The sequence below is a fragment of the Pristis pectinata genome, chromosome 17 (genome assembly GCF_009764475.1).
Source record: "Pristis pectinata isolate sPriPec2 chromosome 17, sPriPec2.1.pri, whole genome shotgun sequence".
In the NCBI taxonomy this organism is placed as follows: Eukaryota; Metazoa; Chordata; class Chondrichthyes; order Rhinopristiformes; family Pristidae; genus Pristis; species Pristis pectinata.
In genome coordinates this window covers 5,140,936-5,165,354 of record NC_067421.1, presented here as the reverse complement: position 1 = coordinate 5,165,354, position 24,419 = coordinate 5,140,936, and the positions used below count along the sequence as shown (strand labels likewise).

Below are 24,419 nucleotides of genomic sequence, written 5' to 3'. Positions count from 1 at the left end.
CCTCTGCACCCTTTCCAACGCCTCTACATCCTTCCTATAATGAGGCGACCAGAACTGGACACAGTACTCTAAGTGTGGTCTAACCAGAGTTTTGTAAAGCTTCATCATTACCTCGTGGCTCTTAAACTCAATCCCACGATTTATGAAAGCTAACTTTATAAAACCTTGGTCAGATCTCATCTGGAGTGCTGTGTGCAGTTCTGGCTGCCAAGGTATAGGAAGGATGTGATAGCGCTGCAGAAGGTGAAAACCAGTCCTGATGCAGGGTTTCGATCTGAAATGCCGATAATTCCCTCCACAGATGCTGCTCGACCCGCTGAGTTCCTCCAGCAGATTGTGTGTTGCTCCAGATTCCAGCGTCTGCAGTCTCTTGTGTCTCCATTTCACCAGAATGTTGCCTGGGATGGAGTAGTTCAGTTATGAAGAGAGACTGGAGAAGCCAGGTCTGTTTTCCTTGGAGTAAGAAGATTAAAAGGGACATGATTGAGGTATATAAAATTATGAAGGGTATAGATAGGATGGACTGCAGGAAACCTTTCCCCATATCAGACATAGATAAAACTAGAGGAAATAGATTTAGGGTAAGGGAGAAACAGAGAGTACAGTTTTGGTTGCCCTGCTACAGGAAGGATCTCATTAAACCAGAGAGGGTGAAAAAAAGATTTATGAGTATGTTACTGGGACTGGACGTCTTGGGTTATAAGGCTAGAGAGGCTAGGACTTTTCCCTGGTAGGAGACTTTGGGGAGATCTCACAGAGGTTTATAAAATCATGAGGGGCATAGATAAGGTGATTAGCCAAAGTCTTTTCCCCAGGGTAGGGGAGTCCAAATTAGAAGGCATAGGTTTAAAGTGAGAGGGGCAAGATTTAAAAGGGACCTGAGGGGCAACCTTTTCATCCAGAGGGTGGTGGGTGTATGGTTCAAGCTGCCAGAGGAAGTGGTAGAGGTGGGTAGAATGACAACATTTAAAAGGCATTTGGACAGTTACATGGATAGGAAAGGTTTAGAGGGATATGGGCCAAAATGGGACTAGCTCAGGTAGGCAACTTGGTCAGTGTGGACAGGTTGGACCAAAGGGCCTGTTTCAGTGCTGTATAATTCTATGCCTCTATGGGAGGATATGAGCAGCACCTCCTTCAAACAGACAATGGTAAATGCCTGAATTCATTGCCTGTGAGTGGTTGAAGCTGAGTTGCTGACAGCATTTAAGAACTGTCTGGATGAAAACCTGAATCGCTAAGGCATGGAAGGCCACGGACAAATGCTGTGTTAATACAGAAGGGTGCCCACTGGTTGGCTTGGATGAGTTGGGCCGAATGGCCTGTTTCCATGCTGTACAATTCTGCGTTCCTTTCATGACTGGATGTGGTAGGACTGTGGAGCTTTGATCTAACCTGACTTTGTTGGATTTAGGATCATTGACCTTGGTCAGTTGCATTCTACTTTTGCAGGTTAGCACACACCTAGTCCCACGTTGCAGCTTCACTGGACTGGCACTTTCTATAATCCTCAGTAAACCACATTTGATGCCCTGGCTTGACTGTAAAAACAAAGGCTATGAAGTTATAGATTGTGCTGGAATGTATTGCTGCTGCTACTGTTGGTGATAATCCATAGCACCTCGGATCCCACTTCTGAGCTGCCAAATCTGTCGAGCCTGTCCCATTTAACATGATGGCAGTGTAATACAACTCAGTGGAGGCTAATGAAATAGTCTGAAATGCAATTGCTGTGGTAATGTCAGAACATGGTAATCAAACACAGCAGAGCAAGCTTCCAGAAATGTTGACTGAGGTTTAAGTACTGGTCAGGATAACAATCTTATTCTTCTTCGGATCTGTGCCACAGAAACTTTTACCTCCAATAGACCAACAGACCTCAATTTAACATCTCACTGAAAGTAAATTGTTCTGAATACAAGGGCCCCCTGCAGTAGCACTCCAAAATGCCTGACTAGCTTTTACTGCATGAAACTATACTTTAAAATAAGTTGCACAGGGAACTTGAGTCAGTTGTCCCAGTGGCCTTGATGCATGTTTTCCATGCACACACCTTGTGCAAGGTAAGTGCACCTTAGAGCTGCCAATCGCTATGTTTTACCCATTAGTGTGCATCTGTTGAAACTGATCAGTGTCAAATGCTATTGCATTTGAACCTCTTTTGTAGAGACAGTCAGCAGATCCAAAGACTGCTAGAAGTCAATGCACAGGGAATAGGCCCGTTTCACTGATGCTTGCCTTAAGATCCTGGTGGAAAAAGTAGCCAGTGGACAACAGTCCTGAAGTCAAGCTCAGGTTCCCTCCTGTTTCAGGAAGACCACTATCATCCCACTACCAAAGAAAAACAAGGTAACTTTGAGAAGTTGGTCATGGCACGCATCAACTCCAGCCTACCAGACAAAGTGGACCCATTGCAATTCACCTATCGGTGAAACAGGTCTACAGCGGATGCCATCTCCCTGGCCCTACACTCAGCTCTGGAGCATCTGGACAGTAAAGACACCTACGTTAGCCTATTGTTTATTGACTACAGCTCTGCCTTCAATACAATAATTCCAAGCCAGCTTGTCACCAAACTCCGACACCTAGGACTCAACACCTCCCTCTGTAACTGGATCCTCGACTTTCTAACAAACAGACCGCAATCAGTGAGGACAGACAGCAATACCTCCGGCACGATTATTCTCAACACTGGTGCCCCACAAGTCTGTGTCCTCAGCCCTCTACTCTACTCCCTATACACTCACAACTGTGTAGCCAGATTCTGCTCTAACTCCATCTACAAGTTTGCAGATGGTACCACCGTTGTAGGCCGTATCTCAAACAGCGATGAGTAGGAGTACAGGAAGGAGATAGAGTGTCATGACAACAACCTTTCCCTCAATGTCAACAAAACAAAAGAGCTGGTCATTGACTTCAGGAAAGGGGGCAGTGTACATGCACCTGGTGCTGAGGTCGAGAGGGTTGAGAGCTTCAAGTTCCTGGGTATGAACATCACCAACAGCCTGTCCTGGTCAGCTCACGTAGAAAGCTCACCAGCGCCTCTACTTCCTCAGGAGGCTAAAGAAATTTGGTTTGTCCCCTTTGACTCTCACCAACTTTTACCGATGCACCATAGAAAGCATCCTATCTGGATGTATCATGGCTTGGTACAGCAACTGCTCTGAACAGGACCACAAGAAGCTGCAGAGAGTTGTAGACACAGGCCAGCACATCACGGACATCAGCCTCCCCTCCCTGGACTCTGTATTTACCTCTCGTTGTCTTGGTGTAGCAGCCAGCATAATCAAAGACCCCACCCACCTGGGACATTCTCTCTTCTCTCCTCTTCCATTGGGTAGAAGATACAGGAGCCTGAGGGCATGTACCACCAGACTTAAGGACAGCTTCTACCCCACTGTGATAAGACTATTGAACGGTTCCCTTATACAATGAGATGGACTATGACCTCACGATCTACCTTGTCGTGACCTTGCACCTTATTGCACCGCACTTTCTCTGTAGCTGTGACACTTTACTCTGTACTGTTACTGTCCTTACCTGTACTACATCAATGCACTTTGTACTAACTCAATGTAACAGCACTGTGTAATGAATTGACCTGTACGATCGGTTTGTAAGACAAGCTTTTCACTGTACCTCGGTACAAGTGACAATAATAAACCAATACCAATAATAAACCAATACCAATACCAGTGGGAGGTGGCAGCCAGAGAGATCAACACATGCAATGGTTCTCCAAGGACATGGCGCAATGCCACAAGAATTCTGATGATCTCACACATCAAATCAAGCTTTGTGGAAATGGTAACACACTCCATTTGCCAACAGCTATCTGCACTGTATGGCTTAAATTAGTAATGGGAAAGGGAAAGGAACAATCTAATGTTTTTGGACTGCAAAGGATTTCACCGGAACCATAATATGAATCCCTCACAACCATCTGCAGCCTCCACTACCTTCCTGCAGCCAGGGTGTCCAGAAAGGATGTGGTTGGAAAGAACTCAGTCTCATCAGTGTACATCAGGAACTGAACACAAAGCTGAGATTAGATGTGTCCTTCCTCACCTGAACAAATGCAGGCTATACGGAAATATGGGGAGGCTATAGGGAAAATATTTCTTTGTAACTTATATTTACACCAGCTGCTCGGATTATTAGGCTGACAGTCATGATGTTTACATTTATTCCCATGCAATCAGGTTTTATAACACTCTTTATAAATGAAATAAAATTGAGCTTAAGTATATAATTATTCCATGAAGAAAATGATTAGGGGTTTAAAATTATGTAGTTTAACACAAGGTACCAATAAAAATACACCAATGAACATAAAAGTGTATACAAAAATTACACTTAATATAGTTCTCTTTAAGCAGCTATGTACCTATGCACAATATATAAATTTATTTGATTTCAATGTTAAAATGCTTCAGAATACACTGTACTTCTTGTTTTTGAATCTGGTGCGATAATGTATAGATTATTTTTATCTCCATCTCTGGCGCAAACAACATATAGCTGACTGTTGAATTTTTGAGATCACGGCCAACAACTTTTAGTGGATGTCCTTACACCTTGTTAATGCTCATAGCAAAGCTAAGTTGGACAAAGAACTGAAATCACTTGAATTGAAAAGGTAGATTAGATGGGGTATCTGAGGGATGGAGACATATAGAAACATAGAAAAACTACAGCACAATTCAGGCCCTTCGGCCCACAAAGCTGTGCCGAACATGTCCCTACCCTAGAAATTACTAGGCTTACCCATAGCCCTCTATTTTATTCAGCTTCATGTACCTATCTAACAGTCTGTTGAAAGACCCTATCGTATCAGCCTCCACCACCGTTTCCGGCAGCCCATTCCATGCACTCACCACTCTCTGAGTAAAAAACTTACCCCTGACATCTCCTCTATATCTACTCCCCAGCACCTTAAACCTATGTCCTCTTGTGGCCACCATTTCAGCCCTGGGGAAAAGCCTCCGACTATCTACCCGATCAATACCTCTCATCATCTTATACACCTCTATCAGGTTCCCCCTCATCCTCCATCTCTCCAAGGAGAAAAGGCCGAGTTCCCTCAGCCTGCCTTCATAAGGCATGCTCCGCATTCCAGGCAGCATCCTTGTAAATCTCCTCTGCACCCTTTCTATGGCTTCCACATCTTTCCTGTAGTGAGGCGACCAGAACTGAGCACAATACTCCAAGTGGGGTCTGACCAGGGACCTATATAGCTGCAACAATACCTCTCGGCTCCTGAATTCAATTCCCTGATTGATGAAGAAAATTCCTCAACTGATGAAGGAATTCCCCGACTGATGAAGGAATTCCCCGATTGATGAAGGAAATTCCCCGATTGATGAAGGAATTCCCCGACTGATGAAGGGAATTAACATTTTCAACAACAGCATTACCAGTCTTTATAATAGTCTTTACAACATGTGGTAGTAATTTTTGAACTGATAATCTTGTGCTGTTGCACAGTATTGGTGAATCTAAATTCCTGAGTATCATGATTGGAGCTCCTTTTAATTCAAGATTATGTGATGGCACACCAGGTCATGACAGGGTTTAAAAATTCAACAGGAAAATGCACAGCCTCATCAATATCTGTCATACTATCTGTCATACTATCAGTAGATTTATATTGTACAGGTTGTATGGGAAACTTTGAAAGAAGGTTTTAATTCATGATGCATTGCATCATGTTTGGCTAAAATTGCCCTTTCCTGCAATCATTGGTAATTTAAATAGTGTTAAGTGATATTTGAGAGAACAGCGTGCATCAGATCATGAATGATGTGATCAGGCCGAAGTTCTTCTCCACAATCATTCCTGCTGAGTCTTCGTGTTTAATTTCCTCATTTCCTAATTTGAGTAAACTTGAAGCAAACTTTCTCGCTGATGGATCACTTGTCAAATGTGCTAATATATTAGCTTTCAAGTGTAATTACTTAACATTTTTCCAAATACACGATGCTTTCAATTCATCTGCTTTAGTACCTCATGGAATTACCAGTAGCGTTTGACAAGAATCTCCAGCTAGCACTGAAGTAACACCTCCCATTCATTTACTGTGTCTGAGAAACAGATCCTTCGGCCCAACTTGTCTACCTGAACTAGTCACATTTGCCTGCAATTGGACCATATCCCTTTAAACCTTTCCTATCCATGTACCTGTCTAAATGACTTAAATTTTGTAATTATACCCACCTCCAACACTTCTTCTGGTAGCTCATTCCACATACCCACCAGTCTCTGTGTGAAAAGTTGCTCCTCAGGTCTCCTTTAAATCTTTTTCCTCTCACCTTAACCATTACCTCTACCCTCCTCTACCCTGGGAAAAAGACTGTGACCATCCGCCTTATCTATGCCCCTCATGATTTAACATACCTCTACAAAGTCACCCCTCAGCCTCCTATGCTCTAGGGAAACAAGCCCCAGTCTATCCAGCTACATTTGATCTAATGCTTCAATGGCTGCTTTGTGAGCCATTGTATGTTCATCCCAAACAATAAACTTACAATCTTTTAGAATTTTTTCCTTTGCAGTTCCTTGACCAATGTTACATGGTGGAATGTCCACATTTGTCAACTTTAAAGGGCGTTTGAATGTCAGATGTACAGCTTTCCCCTGTCAAAAATGTTGAAGCAATGCCTGATGATGCCACAGCCAGGAAATGTATGTTTTGTCTTCGAACTTTGGCCAAAAGTAGATTAATAAGGAAAGTTATTCCCATTCCACTAGAAGCACCCAAAAATAAAAGATTCCTTGGTTATTGTAAACAATCCTCTGTAATAGTATCTAAGGCTTTTGCCATCTCACTAAGCTCGTTTTTTTTTATTCTGCATTCTGTTATTATTTTACTTTGTACTACCTCAATGCACTGTGTAATGAATTGATCTGTATGAACGGTATGCAAGATGAGTTTTTCACTGTACCTCAGTGCATGTGACAATAATAAACCAATTTCTCTCTTTTGGCTACATTCATCTAACTGGTTGAAATCGTAGCTGGTCTCCTGCAGAAACTCGGTGCACAAACTTTCAGTTTCTCTGTGGTTCAGGTACACCAAAAGTACTTAGGTCAGTTCTACCTAAATATTTAGTACCCAAAATTAGATCACAAAAAAACTCATTAATTTTCAAAGGGGAAAATTAAAATTAGGCCCTTTTGGTCTGTGGAGGGCCTCCTGTGGGGTTTTTAGAGAATCTACGAGTGTAGGTGCACATCCTTATTCTAAACCTAACCTACATGTAAAATCTCAGATTTCTAGGTTGTTTTGCTACTGAACTATGCACGGGACACACACATCATTCTGATGATACTCTGCAATATCGCATTGTTTTTTTTGGTAAGGCGATGATGGATATAATTATGAATTGAATCAATTAAACCTGATTTCAAAACAACCATCTCAAAAGAAAATCTCAGCTGTGTACCTCAAAAATGCATCTGAAAAAAATCTCATCAATGTTCAATGGGAAAAATTAAAATTATAGATTCACAGATTCATGGAGTTATACAGCACTGAAACAGGCCCTTCTGCCTAATTTGTCCATACCAACCAAGGTGCCGATGTGCACTAATCCCCTTTGTTTTCATTTGGTCCATATCCCTCTAAGCCTTTCTCATCTATATACCTCGACCCACTGCAATTCGCCTACCGCTGAAGCAGGTCTATGGTAGACACCATCGCCCTGGCCCTTCACTCATCTCTGGAGCATCTGGACAGTAAAGACACCTATGTCAGACTACTATTTATTGACTACAGCTCTGCCTTCAATGCTATAATTCCAAGCAAATTCATCTCCAAACTCCTAGACCTGGGACTCAACCCCTCCTTTTGCAACTGGATCCTTGACTTCCTGACCAACAGCCTGCAATCAGTAAGGATAGGCAGCAACACCTCCGTCATGATTATCCTCATGACTCATGACTGGTGCCCCACAAGGCTGCGTCTCTCCAGACCCCTACTCTATTCCTGAGACACTCACGGCCGCACGGCCAGATTCTGCTCTAACCCCATCTACAAGTTAGTGGGCTGAATCTCAAATGACGATGAGTCAGAGTACAGGAAGGAGATAGAGAGCCTAGTGGCATGGTGTCATGACAACAACCTTTCCCTCAATGTCAGCAAAACAAAAGAGCTGGTCATTGATTTCAGGTGCACATGTTCCTGTTTACATCAACAGTGCTGAGGTCGAGGGAGCTGAGAGCTTCATCTTCCTAGGCGTGAACATCAGCAATAGCCTGTCCTGGTCCAACCTATTAAACACCATGGCCAAGAAAGCTCACCAGCCCCTCTACTTACTCAGGAGGCTAAGGAAATTCGGCACGTCCCTGTCAACCCTCACCAATTTTTATCGATGCACTATAGAAAGCATTCTATCCAGATGCATCACAGCTTGGTATGGCAATTGCTCTGCCCAAGACTGCAAGAAACTGCAGAGAGTTGTGGACACAGATCAGAATATCACGGAAACCAGACTCCCCTCCATGGACTCTGTCGACACTTCTTGCTGCCTCGGCAAACATAATCAAAGACCCCATTCACCCCAGACATTCTCTCTTCTTCCCCCTCCCATCAGGCAAAAGATACAAAAGCCTGAAAGCACGTACCACCGGGTTCAAGGATGGCTTCTAATCCTGCTGTTATAAGACTTCTGAACGGCTCCCTAGTATGATAAGATGGACTCTTGACCTCACAATCTTCCTCATTATGGCCTTGCACCTTACTGTCTGCCTGCACTGCACTTTCTCTGTAACTGTAACACTTTATTCTGCATTTCTGTTTTTCCCTTGTACTACCTCTATGCACTGATGTGATTAAATGATCTGTATGAATGACATGCAAAACAAAGTTTTTTCACTGTTCCTTGGTACATGTGACAATAATAAACCAATTTACCTGTCCAAATGCTTTCCAAAACATTGTAATTGTACTTGCCTCTGCCACCTCCTCCAGCAGCTCATCCCATATACCTGATGCAGGGTTTTGACCCGAAAAGACAACAATTCCTTTCGCCTCACAGATGCTGCTCAACCCACTGAGTTCCTCCAGCAGATTGCTTACTGTTCCATATACCCATCGCCCTGTGTGAAAAACTTGCCCCTCAGATCTCTCTTAAATCTTTCCCCTCTCAACTTAAACCTATGACCTCTAGATCACCCCTCAGCTTCCTACGTGGGTCTCAGCCCGAAATGTCGACTGTTTATTTCCATCCATGGATGCTGCCTGACCTGCTGAGTTCCTCCAGCACTTTTTGTGTATTGCTCCAGATTCCAGCATCTGCAGAATTTCATGTGTCCCAGCCTAGCACCCTCTAAAGCTCTTTACTAAAGTGCAGTGACCAGAACTGCACACAATACACCCAAGCGCGGCCGAACTAATGATTTGTACAACTGAAACATGACTTTCCAACCCACTTTCTGGGAACTATGTACTGATACCCCCCAAGGTCTTGCTGTTCAATATGTCCTGCCCTGGTTTAACTTCCCAAAATGCTTTACTTTGCACTTGTCTGAGTTAAGTTCCACCTACCATTCCTTTGCCCACTTCCCCAGTTGATCTAGATCCCATTGTAACCTTAGACAACCTTCTTCACTATCCACTATACCACCAAATTCGATATTATCTGCAAACTTATTAATCATGCCACTTATATTCTCTTCCAATTCATGAAGATATATACGATGAACAATAACGGACCAAGCGCTGATCCCTGCGGCACACCACTGGTCATAGGCCTCCAATCTGAAAAGCAACCCTCCACTACCACCCTCTGACTCCTTCCACCAAGCCAATGTCTATCCAATTTGTGATTTCAAACTGGATCCCATGTACTCTAACCTGGATCAGCCTATCATGCTGGACCTCGTCAAAGGCCTTGCTAATGTCCAAGTACACAAGGTCTACCACTCTGCTCTCGTCAATCCTCTTCATCAGCTCTTCAAAAAAACTCAATTAAATTAGAGTCATAGAGTTATACAGCACAGAAACAGGCCCTTCAGCCCAACTGGTCCATGCTGACCAAGGTGCCCATCCAAGCTCCCATTTGCCAGTGTTTGGCCCATAACCTTCTAAACCTTTCCAATCCATGCACCTGTCCAACTGTATTTTAAAAGTTGTTGTTGTGCCTGCCTCAACCATGTCCTCTGGCAGCTGATTCCATATAGCTACCACACATTGTGTAAAAAAACTTGCCCCTCATGTTTCTCTTAAGTCTCTTCCCTCTCACCTTAAACCTGTGCCCTCTAGTTCTCGATTCCACAACTCTGGGAAAAAGACTGAGGGCATTCACCTGAACTATGCCCCTCATGATTTTATACACCTCCATAAGATCATTTCCCAGTCTCCTATGCTCTAAGGAATAAAGTCCTGGCCTGTCCAACCTCTCCCTATAACTCAGTCCCCCAAGTTCTGACAGCATCCTTATAATCTTTTCTGCACTCTTTCCGGTTTAATAACATCCTTCCTATAGCAGGGCATCCAAAACTGAACACAATACTCCAAGTGCGGCCTCGCCACTGATTCATGAGACATGATCTGCCATGAACAAAGTCATGACCACTATCCCTAATCAGTCCTTGCCATTTTATTCTATTATAGATTTTTAGATTTGTCTCAGTAAAATTCATTCAATAAAACATCTTTCTCATAGTTTAAAGTTTCCTCCATGAATACAACCCATCACTATTCCATTTGTGACCACAGAAAAATTAAACAATTTCACAGGTACTCTATGTAAATGATTCTAATAACTAATGCCTCAGTTAGTCACCCTGGTTCCTGAACACAATGGCTTAGAATAACATATCAACAGCTTTTTGCAGTACAGGATGCCATTCCATATTGCAAGAATTTTGAACGGCGAGGTGAGCCAAGTAGGAAACAAAACAAAAAGAAAGAAGTTGAGGAAAGACCGTAAATTTCAGAAGTTGGAGAGGTCAGTACCTGGACATTATATAAGTGATCTCCATAGCAAAAATGAACAATTCCTGATGACATGAAAATAAGACCAGCAAAGATGGAGGAAAGAGCCATAGACAGAGTCATACAGCAGAATAACAGGCTTTTCAGCCCACTGTGTCTATGCCGCCCATCAAGTACCCACCTACACTAATCCCATTTACTAGGAATTGGTGCACAGCCTACTATGCCTAAGAGGCATCATCCGGATGCTTCTTAAATGTTCTGAGAGTATCTTTACCACATCCTCAGGCAGTGCAAATAATCTCTGCATGAAAATATTCTTCACATCCCCTCTAAACTTGTTACACCTCCACCTTAAATCTTTGCTCACTGGTTTCAGACAATTCTGCATTGGGGCAAAGCTTTTTACTATTTATCCTATCTATGCCTCTCTTAATTCTGAGTACCTCTTTCAGGTACCCCTCGGTCTCCTCTGCACTGAAAACAAATCCAGCCTATTCGGACTCTCTATGTTCTATGTTCTTAGAAAAACTACAGCACAATTCAGGCTCTTCGGCCCACGAAGCTGTGCTGAACATGTCCCTACCCTAGAAATTACTAGGCTTACCCATAGCCCTCTATTTTACTCAGCTCCATATACCTATCTAACAGTCTGTTGAAAGACCCTATCGTATCAGCCTCCACCACCGTTTCCGGCAGCCCATTCCATGCACTCACCACTCTCTGAGTAAAAAACTTACTCCTGACATCTCCTCTAGATCTACTCCCCAGCACCTTAAACCTATGTCCTCTTGTGGCCATCAATTTAGCCCTGGGGAAAAGCCTCTATCTACCCTATCAATACCTCTCATCATCTTATACACCTCTATCAGGTCCCCCCTCATCCTCTGTCTCTCCAAGAAGAAAAGGCCGAGTTCCCTCAGCCTGCTTTCATAAGGCATGCTCCACATTCCAGGCAGCATCCTTGTAAATCTCCTCTGCACCCTCTCTATGGCTTCCACATCTTTCCTGTAGTGAGGCGACCAGAACTGAGCACAATACTCCAAGTGGGGTCTGACCAGGGACCTATATAGCTGCAACAATACCTCTCAGCTCCTAAATTCAATTCCACGATTGATGAAGGACAATACACCATATGCCTTCTTAACCACAGAGTCAACCTGCGCAGCCACTTTGAGCGTCCTATGGACTCGGACCCCAAGATCCCTCTGATCCTCCACACCGCCAAGAGTCCTACCATTAATACTATATTCCACCAACATATTTGACCTACCAAAATGAACCACTTCACACTTATCTGGGTTGAACTACATCTGCCACTTCTCAGCCCAACTCTGCATCCTATCTATGTCCCTCTGTAACCTCTGACAGCCCTCCAAACTATCCACAACACCCCCAACCTTCGTCTCATCCACAAACTTACTAACCCACCCCTCCACTTCTTCATCCAGGTCGTTTATAAAAATCACAAAGAGTAAGGGTCCCAGTACAGATCCCTGAGGCACACCACTGGTCACCGACCTCCACTCAGAATACGACCCTTCAACAACCACTCTTTGCCTTCTGTGGGCCAGCCAGTTCTGGATCCACACTGCAATGTCCCCTTGGCTCCCATGTCTCCTCACCTTCTCCACAAGCCTCACATGGGGACCTTATCAAACGCTTTGCTGAAATCCATTCTTGTTTTGCTGTTTCCCCATCGGGTCCAGTCTTAAATTGAGAAGTGAGGCTGAGGCTTTTTTAAAAAGTAGATGTGCCCGACGGTAATAATGTATTTTAAACCATGTTCTAATCCCACGGCTATTGTGTCTATTTTTGGAAATGCAACCTGCTCTGCAAAATTAAAATAACCTGAAACACACAAACAAAAGGCTCCACACAACCCGCCACCAAGACTGACTGCAGCCACTGCGCACGCACGCGGGGCGCCAACATGGCCGTAACTGATATCTCCATGCCCGGCAACATCCTGGTGAACTTCCTCTGCACCATCTCCAGTGCAATCGCATCTTCCTACAGTGAGTCTGACAACCAGAACTACACATAATGCTGTGGCATAACCAATGCTTTATAAAATTGTACTCCGACCTTCCTGCTCTCATCCTGTATGCCTTTTTCACCACTCTATCAACCTATGGTGCCACCTTCAGGGACGTTTGGACTTGTACATCTGGGTCTCTGTTTCTCAATACCTCCTGGGGGCCTAACATTCATTGTATATGTTCCTACCTTTATTTAACCCCCAGCTCACACTTATCAGGATTAGATTCCATATGCCATTGTCCTATCCAATTTACCAATTTTTGCGCCATCTCCAAACTTACTACATATACTACTTACATTCCTATTTAAGTCATTAATGTATATAACAAACACCAAGCATCCCAGCATCAATCCCTGTGGTAGACCACTGGTCACAGGCTTCCGATCACAAAAGCACCCCTCTGTCATCATTCTCTGTCTCCTATTACCAAGCCAGTTTTGGATCCAATTTGCCAACATGCCTTGGATTCCATGGGCTTTAACTGATAGAGCAGCCCTCCATGTGGGACCTTACAGAAGTCCACGCAAACCACACCAACTGCACTGTGTTCATCAATTTTTTTTAACTTTTCAAAGAACATAATTATATTGGCCAGACAGGACCTCCCATCGTGAAACAAAATGCTGGAGGAATTCAGCGGTTAAGGCAGCATTTTGTGCAGGCAGAGATTTGGTGGGCAGGGGCTGTCTGCATTTTGGGTTGAGACCTTGTACCAATCCTGATTCAGGGTCTCAACCCAAAACGCTGACCATCCCTCTGCCTCCATAGATGATGACTGACCCACTGAGTTCCTCCAGCAGTTTGTTTTGTTGGTCCAGATTACAGCATTTGCAGTAATTTGTGTCTCCCACCATGAAATCCTTGCTGATTATATAACATAGAACATAGAAAAACTACAGCACCGTTCAGACCCTTCGGCCCACAAAGCTGTGCCGAACATGTCCCTACCCTAGAAATTACTAGGCTTACCCATAGCCCTCTATTTTATTCAGCTCCATGTACCTATCTAACAGTCTCTTGAAAGACCCTACCGTATCAGCCTCCACCACCGTTTCCGGCAGCCCATTCCACGCACTCACCACTCTCTGAGTAAAAAACTTACCCCTGACTTCTCCTCTAGATCTACTCCCCAGCACCTTAAACCTATGTCCTCTTGTGGCCACCATTTCAGCCCTGGGGAAAAACCTCCGACTATCTACCCGATCAATACCTCTCATCATCTTATACACCTCTATCAGGTCCCCCCTCATCCTCTGTCTCTCCAAGGAGAAAAGGCCGAGTTCCCTCAGCCTGCTTTCATAAGGCATGCTCCACATTCCAGGCAGCATCCTTGTAAATCTCCTCTGCACCCTCTCTATGGCTCCCACATCTTTCCTGTAGTGAGGCGACCAAAACTGAGCACAATACTCCAAGTGGGGTCTGACCAGGGACCTATATAGCTGCAACAATACCTCACGGCTCCTAAATTCAATTCCCCAATTGATGAAGGACAATACACCATATGCCTTCTTAACCACAGAGTCAACCTGCGCAGCCACTTTGAGCGTCCTATGGACTCGGACCCCAAGATCCCTCTGATCCTCCACACTGCCAAGAGTCCTACCATTAAGACTATATTCCGCCAACATATTTGACCTAAGCAATCCTTGCCTTTCCAAGTGTAGGTTAATCCCATCCCTCAGAATTTTTTTCCAATAGTCTCCCTACCACTGACACCATCATAGTGGGCCGAATCTAAAACAACTATGAGTTGGAGTACAGGAAAGATATAGAGAGCTGGGTGACATGGTGTCATGACAATGACCTTTCCCTCAACATCAGCAAAACAAAAGAGCTGGTCATTGATCTCAGGAATGGGGGCGGTGCACACGCTCATGTTTACATCAACGGTGCTGAGGTCAAGAGCTTCAAATTCCTTGGAGTGAACATCACCAATAGCCTGTCCTGGTCCAACCACATAGACGCCATGGCCAAGAAAGCTCATCAGCACCTCTGCTTCCTCAGGAGGCTAAAGAAATTCAGAATGTCTCCATCAACCCTCAATTTTTGTCGATGCACCATAGAAAGCATCCTATCTGGATGCATCATGGCTTGGTACGGCAACTGCTCTGCTTGAGATTGCAAGAAACTGCATAAAGTTGTGGACACAGCTCAGCATGTCAAAAAAACGAGCCTCCACTCCACAGACTCTGTTTACACTTCCCGCTGCCTTAGTAAACAAGTCAACATAATCAAAGACCCCTCCCACCCTGAACATTCTCTCTTCTACCCCCTCCCATCGGGCAGAAGATACAAAAACTTGAAAGCACATACCACCAGGCTCAAGGACACTGTTATAAGAATATTGAATGGACCTCTTATAGGATAAGGTGGACTCAACCTCACAATCTACCTCGTCATGGCCTTGCACCTTATTGTCTGCCAGCACTGCACTCTCCCTGTAACTGTAACACTTTATTCTGCATCCTGTTATTGTTTTCCCTTGTACTGCCGTGATGTACTGACATGATGAAATGATCTGTATGCATGGATTGCAAAACAAAGTTTTCATGGTTCCTCAGTACATGTAACAATAATAAAGCAATTTACCATCTGCTTCCTTCTTTATTAGACCTTCATTATCCCTTGACATCCAACAATCCCTGGATTTGTTGTTCTTACCCTTCACCCTTACAGAAACACGTTCGCACTGAGCTTTCAGTATTTCAGTTTTAATAATATCCCATTTCCTGAATGTAGATTTACCTGCAAGTGGCTACCCCCAGTCAACATTTGCCGGGTTGTCTAATGATAGTAAAATTGGCCTTCTCCCAATTCAGACACTTAACTTCTAGACCATCTTTACTCTTTTTCGTAACTACTTTGAAAGTTACCAAGTTATGGTCACTATCCCCAAAGCACTCGCCCACTGACACTTCATCCATGTCTGGCTTCATTCCTATGGTTAGGTCTAGCATCTTCCCATCCATGAAAGGTATCTATGTACTGATTTCATAGAGAGAGAGAGCATGGAAACAGGCCCTTCGCCCTATTGAGTCCATGCTGACCAATAATCTCCTCCCCCCCCTTTACAATGACCCTATTTGTATTCTCCCCAAACTCGCATCAACTCCCCCCAGATTCTACCACTCACCAACACACTAGGGACATTTTACAATGGTCAATAACCTACCAACCCACACACCTTTGGGATGTGGGAGGAAATCAGAGCACAGGAGGAAACCCACGTGGTTACAGGGGAATGTGTAAACTCCAGACAGACAACACCCGGGGTCAGGATTGAACCCAGGTCTCTGGTGCTGTGAGGCAGTAGCTCTCCCAGCTGTGCCACTATACCACCAGGAACAATTATTTTTACTGAAGGATTAGTTTAGTTATGCAATTCAAAAAGTGAAAAACTGCAGATGCTGGCAGTCTGAAATAAAAGCGTTGGGGAGAACGTGAGGGAATGGGAACTGAGGGCATTGGGAGAGGGTGTAAATAGAAGGGGACATTGAAAGGAGAGTGAGGTTTGAGGTGAGGGGTATGCGGCAGAGATGTTCTTGGGGGAGGAGGTCTCAAAGGATGGCATTGGGGAGGGGGCTGAAGAAGGGAGAGTGAACAAGAGCATGATTGTGGGCACGGGGGACAAACTGAGTCTGTATGTGGGTAAAGCATGAGAAGGCATCTTTGAGTGAAGTCCATGCAGCAATTATCTTGGATACCTTGCCATTGGAACAAGAGCAGGCATCTCTAAGACCACACGGTAGCTGGTGTGCAACAGCCACCCAACAGGCTGCTTCCACTTTGTGGAAACAAGTCATCTTCAGCCCTGGGAAACTGTCCAAGCAGAGGACATTTTTTGTTCAGTTAGGGGAGAGAGCTTTGAAAATGGATCTGGGACTGAAGACCAATGGATCCATGTCAATGTTGGGCCATGAGGTTACAGGTAGTGATGGTGAACCTTCTGCTGCTGCTGATGGTCCTCAGTGCCTCAGATGCCCAGTTTTGAGCTGCCAGATTTGTTCGGAATCTGTCCCATTTAGCATGTTTGTAGAGCCAGACAACACAATGAAGGCTGTCCTCAGGGTGAACACTGTACTGAGTGGTGAACACTGTACAGCATGAAAGATGCCTCTGCCAGGTGGGGAGTGGTGAGGACGAGGTTCAGGTTTATCCCCAGTGTTGTTCACTCTGTACCTACCACAGACCCAGTCTGGCCACTCTGTTCGTCAGGACCCGGCAGGCTCGGTCTGTGGTAGAGCTACCAAAACATTCTTGGTGATGGACATTGAAGTTCCCACCCTGAGTACATTCTGTGCCCTTGTTACTTTCAGTGCTCCTTCCCAGTGCTGTTCAACATGGAGAGGCACTGATTCCTCAGCTGATGGATGGTAGGTGGTAAACAGGAGGTTTGCTGGCCCAGATTTGACCTAATGTCACAGGTTTCATGAGGTCTGGAATCTACATTGAGGACTCCAAGGGTAACTCCCTCCTAACTGCCACCTCGGCTGTTGCCTGACTAGTCTGTGGATCGGCTCTCCCAACATAGACACTAGTCCTCATGAGTTTGTAAGGAGGACTTTGCAAGCGCTGGTGGACTCTTTGTTGGGTCCCAGTTCGGTGCCTCGGCTAATGCCAGGTGATCCATCCAGTCTTACACTTCCCTTTGAATGCAGTGACCAAGTGTCTCGGTCAATAAGGGCACAGCTGCCAGATTGAACTATGGACGGTAGTGACCGAACCAACGTCTCATCCTCACAATCTACCCACAGCAGATACAGCTGTCTGTGATAGCACTGGTAGAAGTAACGACCACACAGGAGGAAAAGTTCCATCATCACACGAAGGATTTCTTCCACTGTGGTGTGTGACAGGACAACCATGCTCAATGCGGCAGTGAATGAACAGATCTGGCTGCTCAAATCTGGGCATTCTTGAGGCACCGTGGACCATCAGCAGCAGATCATGGCCCAGCATATCCCTCACTCTGCCATTACTGTCCAGCCAGGGGACCGACCCTGGGTCAGTGAGGAGTGCGGGAGGGCATGCTGGGAGCAGCACAGGCAAACCTGGAACTGAGCTCCCACCCTGGAGAGGCTGCAGCATGGGACTGTATACTGCTGAACAGTAACAGCAGCATGCATGCAGCTGGTCAGATCAAAGCTCTGCAGTCCTGCCACATCTGCTCATGAATGGTGGTGGACAATCAAACAACTAACATGAGGAGTTCTAAGAACATCCCCATCCTCAGCGATGGAGGGGCCTGGGGTGTGAGTGTTAAAGAAAAGGTTGAAGCACTCGCACCATGCACAGCCTGAAGTGCTGGATGCAAATGCACAAGTCAATAGCACGATGGAAGGTGAGAGTGGTAGGTAATATAACCACTTGCAGCTCCAACAACTCTCAGGAGCTCAACACCATCCAGGACAAAGCAGCCTGCCCACCACCCTAAATATTCACTCCCTCCACCACTGGCACACAGCGGTTGCAGCATGGGTACCACCTCCTCTTGTCTGGCAGGTGAAGCCAAATTGGCACTAACAGACACTTGCACAGATGGGGCTGGATGTGCCTGGTGCGGATGCTCCTTCACCCTTTTGGGTGGTCATAGGCCGAGGATCCCCAGGAATGAGGAGAATATTGTACTTTCTAAAGAAGGGTTTAAGAACATCCTTGAATCTTTCCCCAGACTCTCTGAACCCACACCCCACCCTCTCCTTCCTCTACAAGGCTCCATCTCCCCTCTCCCCCCCCGACAACTTTTTTCTCTTTCCTTACATGTCTCTCTGACTGGCCACTGCCTCCCAATTCCACCCCTTCCCCTCCCTCACCTGCTCCATCTGCCCATCATCTCCCTCCTTACCTGTTCCACCTATCATCTGCCAACCCCTGCCTCATCTCTCCTTCTCCCCTCTTTATAGTGGCTACCTCCCCTCAAGACACTCAGTCCTGATGCAGGGTCTTGACCCAAAACCTTCACCATTCTCCACAGACTCTGCCTGCCAGCTGAGTTCCTCCAGCAGTTTGTTTTTTTTTGCTTGAATCTTTTCCTCTATCTGCCGTTTTGCAAGCCTAGTATCAGGCAAACAAAAAGCCTGGTCTGCCCATTGGTGCCCACTGGGTGTAATTAGGGTGTCAATGCTGGGGAAGTTGTTCTGGGAGAGGACACTGACATTGGTCCACTTATCCCACATGTGGATTTGGAAGATTTGGTGGAGACAGGTTTGGTATTAACATTCAAACACAATATGCAAAGTGGTCCACATTTTCCATAGGGAACCATTATTGCGAGAGGGCACTGTACAGCAGAGGCAGGTTGGTGAAGGACCTTTGTCTGGTGGATGTGGGTTATAGGGCCCATCCTGTTGTATGCTTCACCTGAGAAGTTGATGACTTGAAGCTCGCCCTCTGCATATGCGGAAGCACATGTTGTCCGCACACTGCAGCTCAACTCATGAGGTTGGCTCTGAAGTCGAGGGGACATAGGCTGAATGGTTAGCTGTTAATCTTGAAGACTCCACTCCAGCAGGAGATGAGGTGCAGCATTATGACGAGAAAACTATTGGGGCAGTGACGCCGCCTCTACCAACATTTGGAGAGACAGTCTGATTTGGGACAGTCAGCATGGCTTTGTGCGTGGGAAGCCGTGCGTGCAAGGAAGTAACCAAGAGGGTAGATGAGGGGAGGGCAGTGGATGTTGTCTGTATGAACTTCAGCAAGGCATTTGACAAGGTCCCTCATGGCAGGCTAGTCTGGAAGGTTAGATAGCATGGGATCCAGAAGGAGATAACGGATTGGATTCATAATTGGCTCAGTGGTAGGTGATGATTGTTTCTCGGACTGGAGGCCTGTGTCTAGTGGTGTGCCACAGGGGTCAATGCTGGGACCTTTGTTGTTTGTAATTTATATAAACGATTTGAATGTGAATGTACAAGGCATAATTATAAGTTTGCAGATGATACTAAAATAGCTGGTGTTGTAGAGAGTGTGGAAGTTATGAAAAATTTCATGGGGGGTTCTTGATCAGCTGGGTCTGTGTGCTGAGGACTGGAAAATGGCTTTCAATCCAAATAAATGTGAGCTATTGCATTTTGGGAGATCAAACCAGGGCAGGACTCATACAGTGAGTCTTGGAGTCCCAGGGCCCTGGGGAATGTTATGGAACAGAGGGACCTAGGAGTGCAGGTGCATAGTTTGCTGAAAGTGGTGTCATAGGTAGACAGTGGTGAAGGTTTTTGGCACGCTGGCCTTCATCAGTCAGGGCATTGAGTATAGGAGTTGGGAAGTTATGTTGCAGTTATATAAGGTGTTGGTGAGGACACACTTGAAGCATCGTGTACAGATTTAGTCACACAGTCATAGGAAAGGTATTAGTAAACTAGAAAAAGTATAGAAAAGATTTACCAGGATGTTACCTGGACTTGGGGCCTGAGCTACAAGGAGAGATTGCGTAGTGACCTGATAGAGGTGTATAAGATCATGAGGGGCACAGACAGGGTGAAAGCACACAGTCTTTTTCTTAGGGAGGGGAGCTAAAAACAAGAGGGCAAAGGTTTAAAATCAGAAGTGAGAGATTTAAAAGGGACATCATGGGCAGCTTCTTCACGCAAAGGGTGGTGTGTATTTGAAATGAGCTGCTAGAAATAGTGGTTGAGGCGAGCACATTAGAAACATTTAAAAGTCATCTAGATAAGTCCATGGATAGGAGAGGTTTAGAGGACTATGGGCCAAACACGGGCAGATGGGACTAGCTTGTTGGGCAACAAAGATGGCATGGATGAGTTGGGCCAAAGGGCCTGTTTCCATGCTGCATGACTCTATGACAACTGCTTGCACCAAGACTGGCTGTGATGTAAAGCCACTGGTTAGAACCATGGCTTGCACGGCATCATGAAGCAAAGATAAAATGGGGACAAATTTCTGTGAGGAGCCATTTTGGGTTAAGACCCTGCATCAGCCTTCTGTGTGGATGCTCCATGATCTCTCCCAGTTAGAGTCAAAGGCTTCAGTGAGGGCAGGAAAAACCACATACAGTGATTGCAGCTGCTCGTTGCATTTATCTTAGAGTTAACGTTTTGAAGATCATGTCCACTGAGCTGGAGGATGGACAGGATCTATGCTGTGACTGGGGTAGCAGCTCTCCGGCTGAGGATTCTGGTGATAGTTACTGTAGTCAGATTTTGTAACTCCTTTGAAGATGGTCAGGACTCCAAAATCTCGGAGGTGCCCTGGCATATTCTTCCCATCCCAGTTATGGACAAGAGATTGTGGATTGACGAACTGAGCTCCTCACCACAGAGTTTTAGAACAGCAATGGGAACATCACTGGGGACATTCCATCTTTTTGACTTCCTGCTGGCTGGATTGGTGGCGAGGCAGGACCAAATAGGCTGCTGTGCGAGGAAGTCAGGAGCACTTACGTGAAGGTCAGGGCTGCAGCTGAAGTGTTCCCTCCAGCGGCCGTTGACTGTCTCACTGCTCTTGATAAGATCAGCTCTGTTCTCGACTCTCAGTGGGTGGGGCTTTGGGCTGTGAATGCCCTTGTCAGTGCAGAAGAACCCACAGAAGTCAGGGCTGTCAGCAAGCTGCTAGAATTCCCATTCCCTTTCTGTAGGTCATGGCTTTTCTACAGAACCTCGGCCTTCAGCTGTCTGTAGAGCCGCTTTCTTCCATGGAGATGTGGTGGAGCTTCCAATCCAGGGATATTTTGCATTTGTGGCTAATTGGATCCTGGATCTCCTGGTTAAGAAAAGACTATCTCAAAGAACAAGGTGGTGGGTAAAGCAGGTGAGTGCTTCAGACCAGGTTGATGGAGATAAAAGTGGCATAGATAGACAGCTGGTATGTTTTTCCAGTCGAAATGTCTAATATTAGAGGGCATGGATTTCAGGGGAGAGGGGGTAAGTTCAAATGAGATGTGCGGGCAAGTTTATTTTACACAGAGAGTGGTGGGTGCTTGGAATGTGCTGCCAGGGGTGGTAGTGGAGGCAAATATGATTGAGGCATTTAAGAAGCTCTTAGACAGGCACATGAATGTGCAGGGAATGGAGGGATACGGACATTGTGTAGGCAGAAGGGATTAGTTTAGTTTGGCATTTAATTACTAGTTTAATTAGTTCGGCACAAAATGGTGGGTTGAAGGGCCTGTTCCTGTGCTGTACTGTTCTATGTTCTAACAGCAAAGTGATGGGTAATGTTGTCAGCAGTGCTGTCATGCAGCACTTACCAATAAGTGATGTTCTGTTTTCCTATATGTACTCAGCTCACAAATCAAATACTGTCAACAGCACTGCCTTTATATCTTTTGAAACCTCTTATAGAAGAGAAAATAACAGAAATACATATTCTACATGACGTTTCCCAATGTTTGAAGCTGCAGAAATCCAATAATGTCCAAGAAAACGAGCAGTGTAAAGTACATCACTAAATTACATGTTAAATGCCCAAGGGCATTGAGGCCAGGGAAAAGGGTGCATCAAGATTGAGATTTGAAGCCTGGTTCAACAAACAGTTACTGCTGCTACACATTATTAGTAAGTCAGAATATCACCTCAATCACACTCTTACTTGCAGACTGGCTATTGTTGGTTACGTACCTGTATCGGTGACACAGCAGCTGCTGGTGGGGTTTTCAGGGGGCTTGGACTAAGAGGGCTCCGCGGAATGGCAGTTGCACTAGTGTTAGGGACAACTAGAAAACAAAATAGTTATTTTTAGTACAGAAAGTAATGTTACATTCACAGTTCTGAAATATTGTTCAACTTTAACGGTATCGCAAACTAATCAATGCAGAGTGAAGTCAAATGAATTCCCATTATCTTAGTAACCTCAAAAAGCAAAATGTGGAACTTTGAAAGCAAGCAAGGTCTTTTAATTCTGTACTGCAAATATCCTTTTACTACTGTGTCAGGCAGCTCTGTTCCTCGAACCATTCCGACTGCGTTGGCAATATGCTGTGCTTATTGGTTTGAGAGAGGATGTATTTGTAAAGCATATTTTTAAATACATATATTAGAGTACTTTAAAGGAATACACTCCAAGTTTTATGTCAAAAATGTCCATCTAATCAGTCCCACTTAAAATATTAACATCTGCTGTATAAACAAAAATAATTTGTAAAATACATACCTTTGAATCACTGTGCTTAGAACTGAAATCAGCTGGTGTATTGTCATGTTGTAACATTTTGCTCATGGAAAGATGGAGAGAAGTTATGAGCCACTAGGTGGTTAACTAGTCAACATTCTACCACAGGCAGGAGGAGGAAATATGGAGTAAAAAGTTCGGTATTTGTGAAGGCAGTGAGAAGATTACGTTCATAGCAGTGAATCACTTTTCATCAAGCTGTTTTTGTTCCCCTATTTAAAGGTGACACACAATCATCCATATTCAACGACATGGCTTGCACATACAATCTGTCCCACAACAATGAACACAGGAATTTGCCAACACAACCTAAATAGTTTTAGGAATAGAGCTGTCTGACAACAATGAAAACACATTTGTACCACTAGGTTGAGTGAGCTACAATGGAGATGGTAATGTTTACTAACAACCATACTGATAGAAACACAGTTATGTAACCAGCAAAATATGTGAAGTATTTTGGATTAAAATACCAAGATATCCATGAACACAGCTTGGAAACTAAGGAAAAATCTGACATACACAAGCACTATTGCCTAGAAATTGGGATTCAGCCATTCTTTGTGTGTTGTGTCCTTCAAAAAAATTGTGAAACTGGCTGTGAACATCTTTAATTGTGGTAATATGGTGGTGGTGCTATATTACAAGGTCCACAATCTAATCAACAGACTGTCACAACCTTTGCTGCACACCTAACCCGCAAGGGATCGGCTCCTGTGGGACCAATTGCTGGCAAGTACAGTGACAAAAATAACAGCAGCAAGTCTGACAGGGAGGCTACAGGGAAGAGGGAAAATGTTTCACAACACTAAAATACTCATTAACATCACAGAGGCAAAAAAGGGAGGTCCAATGCTTTTGGGATACCAGGAGACTTGGTAGGACTGTCACTGAGAGCCCAGCAGCTGATGGCTGCACTGGTGTCTGGCTGCAGACAATCCCCATATCATGAAGTAACGCTGCAAGAAATTTCTGATTTGAGAAAAGATGTGTAAAGCCACATAAAGGACCTGTTCCACACTGACACTGAAGACAAAACTCCCACAAATACAAAACAGAGCTGTGCTGACACTCCTGTGGCAACCCCTCCCCCCCCACCCCTCACACTGCCATTCACGTGCCGGCAGCATAGCCCTCGCTCACAGGTTATGTGTTACAATAGAAACACATGACATGTTTACCAGTGTTCTCAATCTTCTCCATTTGGGAGAAAGTCAGGAATAGGAGGTGGGGGTAGCCACAGACAGCAGCATCTCACTAGTCAACCATACTGAAGACTGATGGTCACAGTGGAATCAGAGTGACTGA

General features: G+C 44.9%; 1 protein-coding gene across 1 annotated transcript in view; it reads right to left on the bottom strand.

Moving 5' to 3' along the window:
- specc1la (sperm antigen with calponin homology and coiled-coil domains 1-like a) overlaps nt 1-24,419 on the bottom strand; it is a 248,262-nt gene that overhangs the window by 64,678 nt on the left and 159,165 nt on the right. Inside the window, 1 exon segment of the mRNA XM_052032052.1 lies at nt 22,562-22,656. Within this exon segment, the coding sequence (XP_051888012.1) occupies nt 22,562-22,656 (95 nt within the window).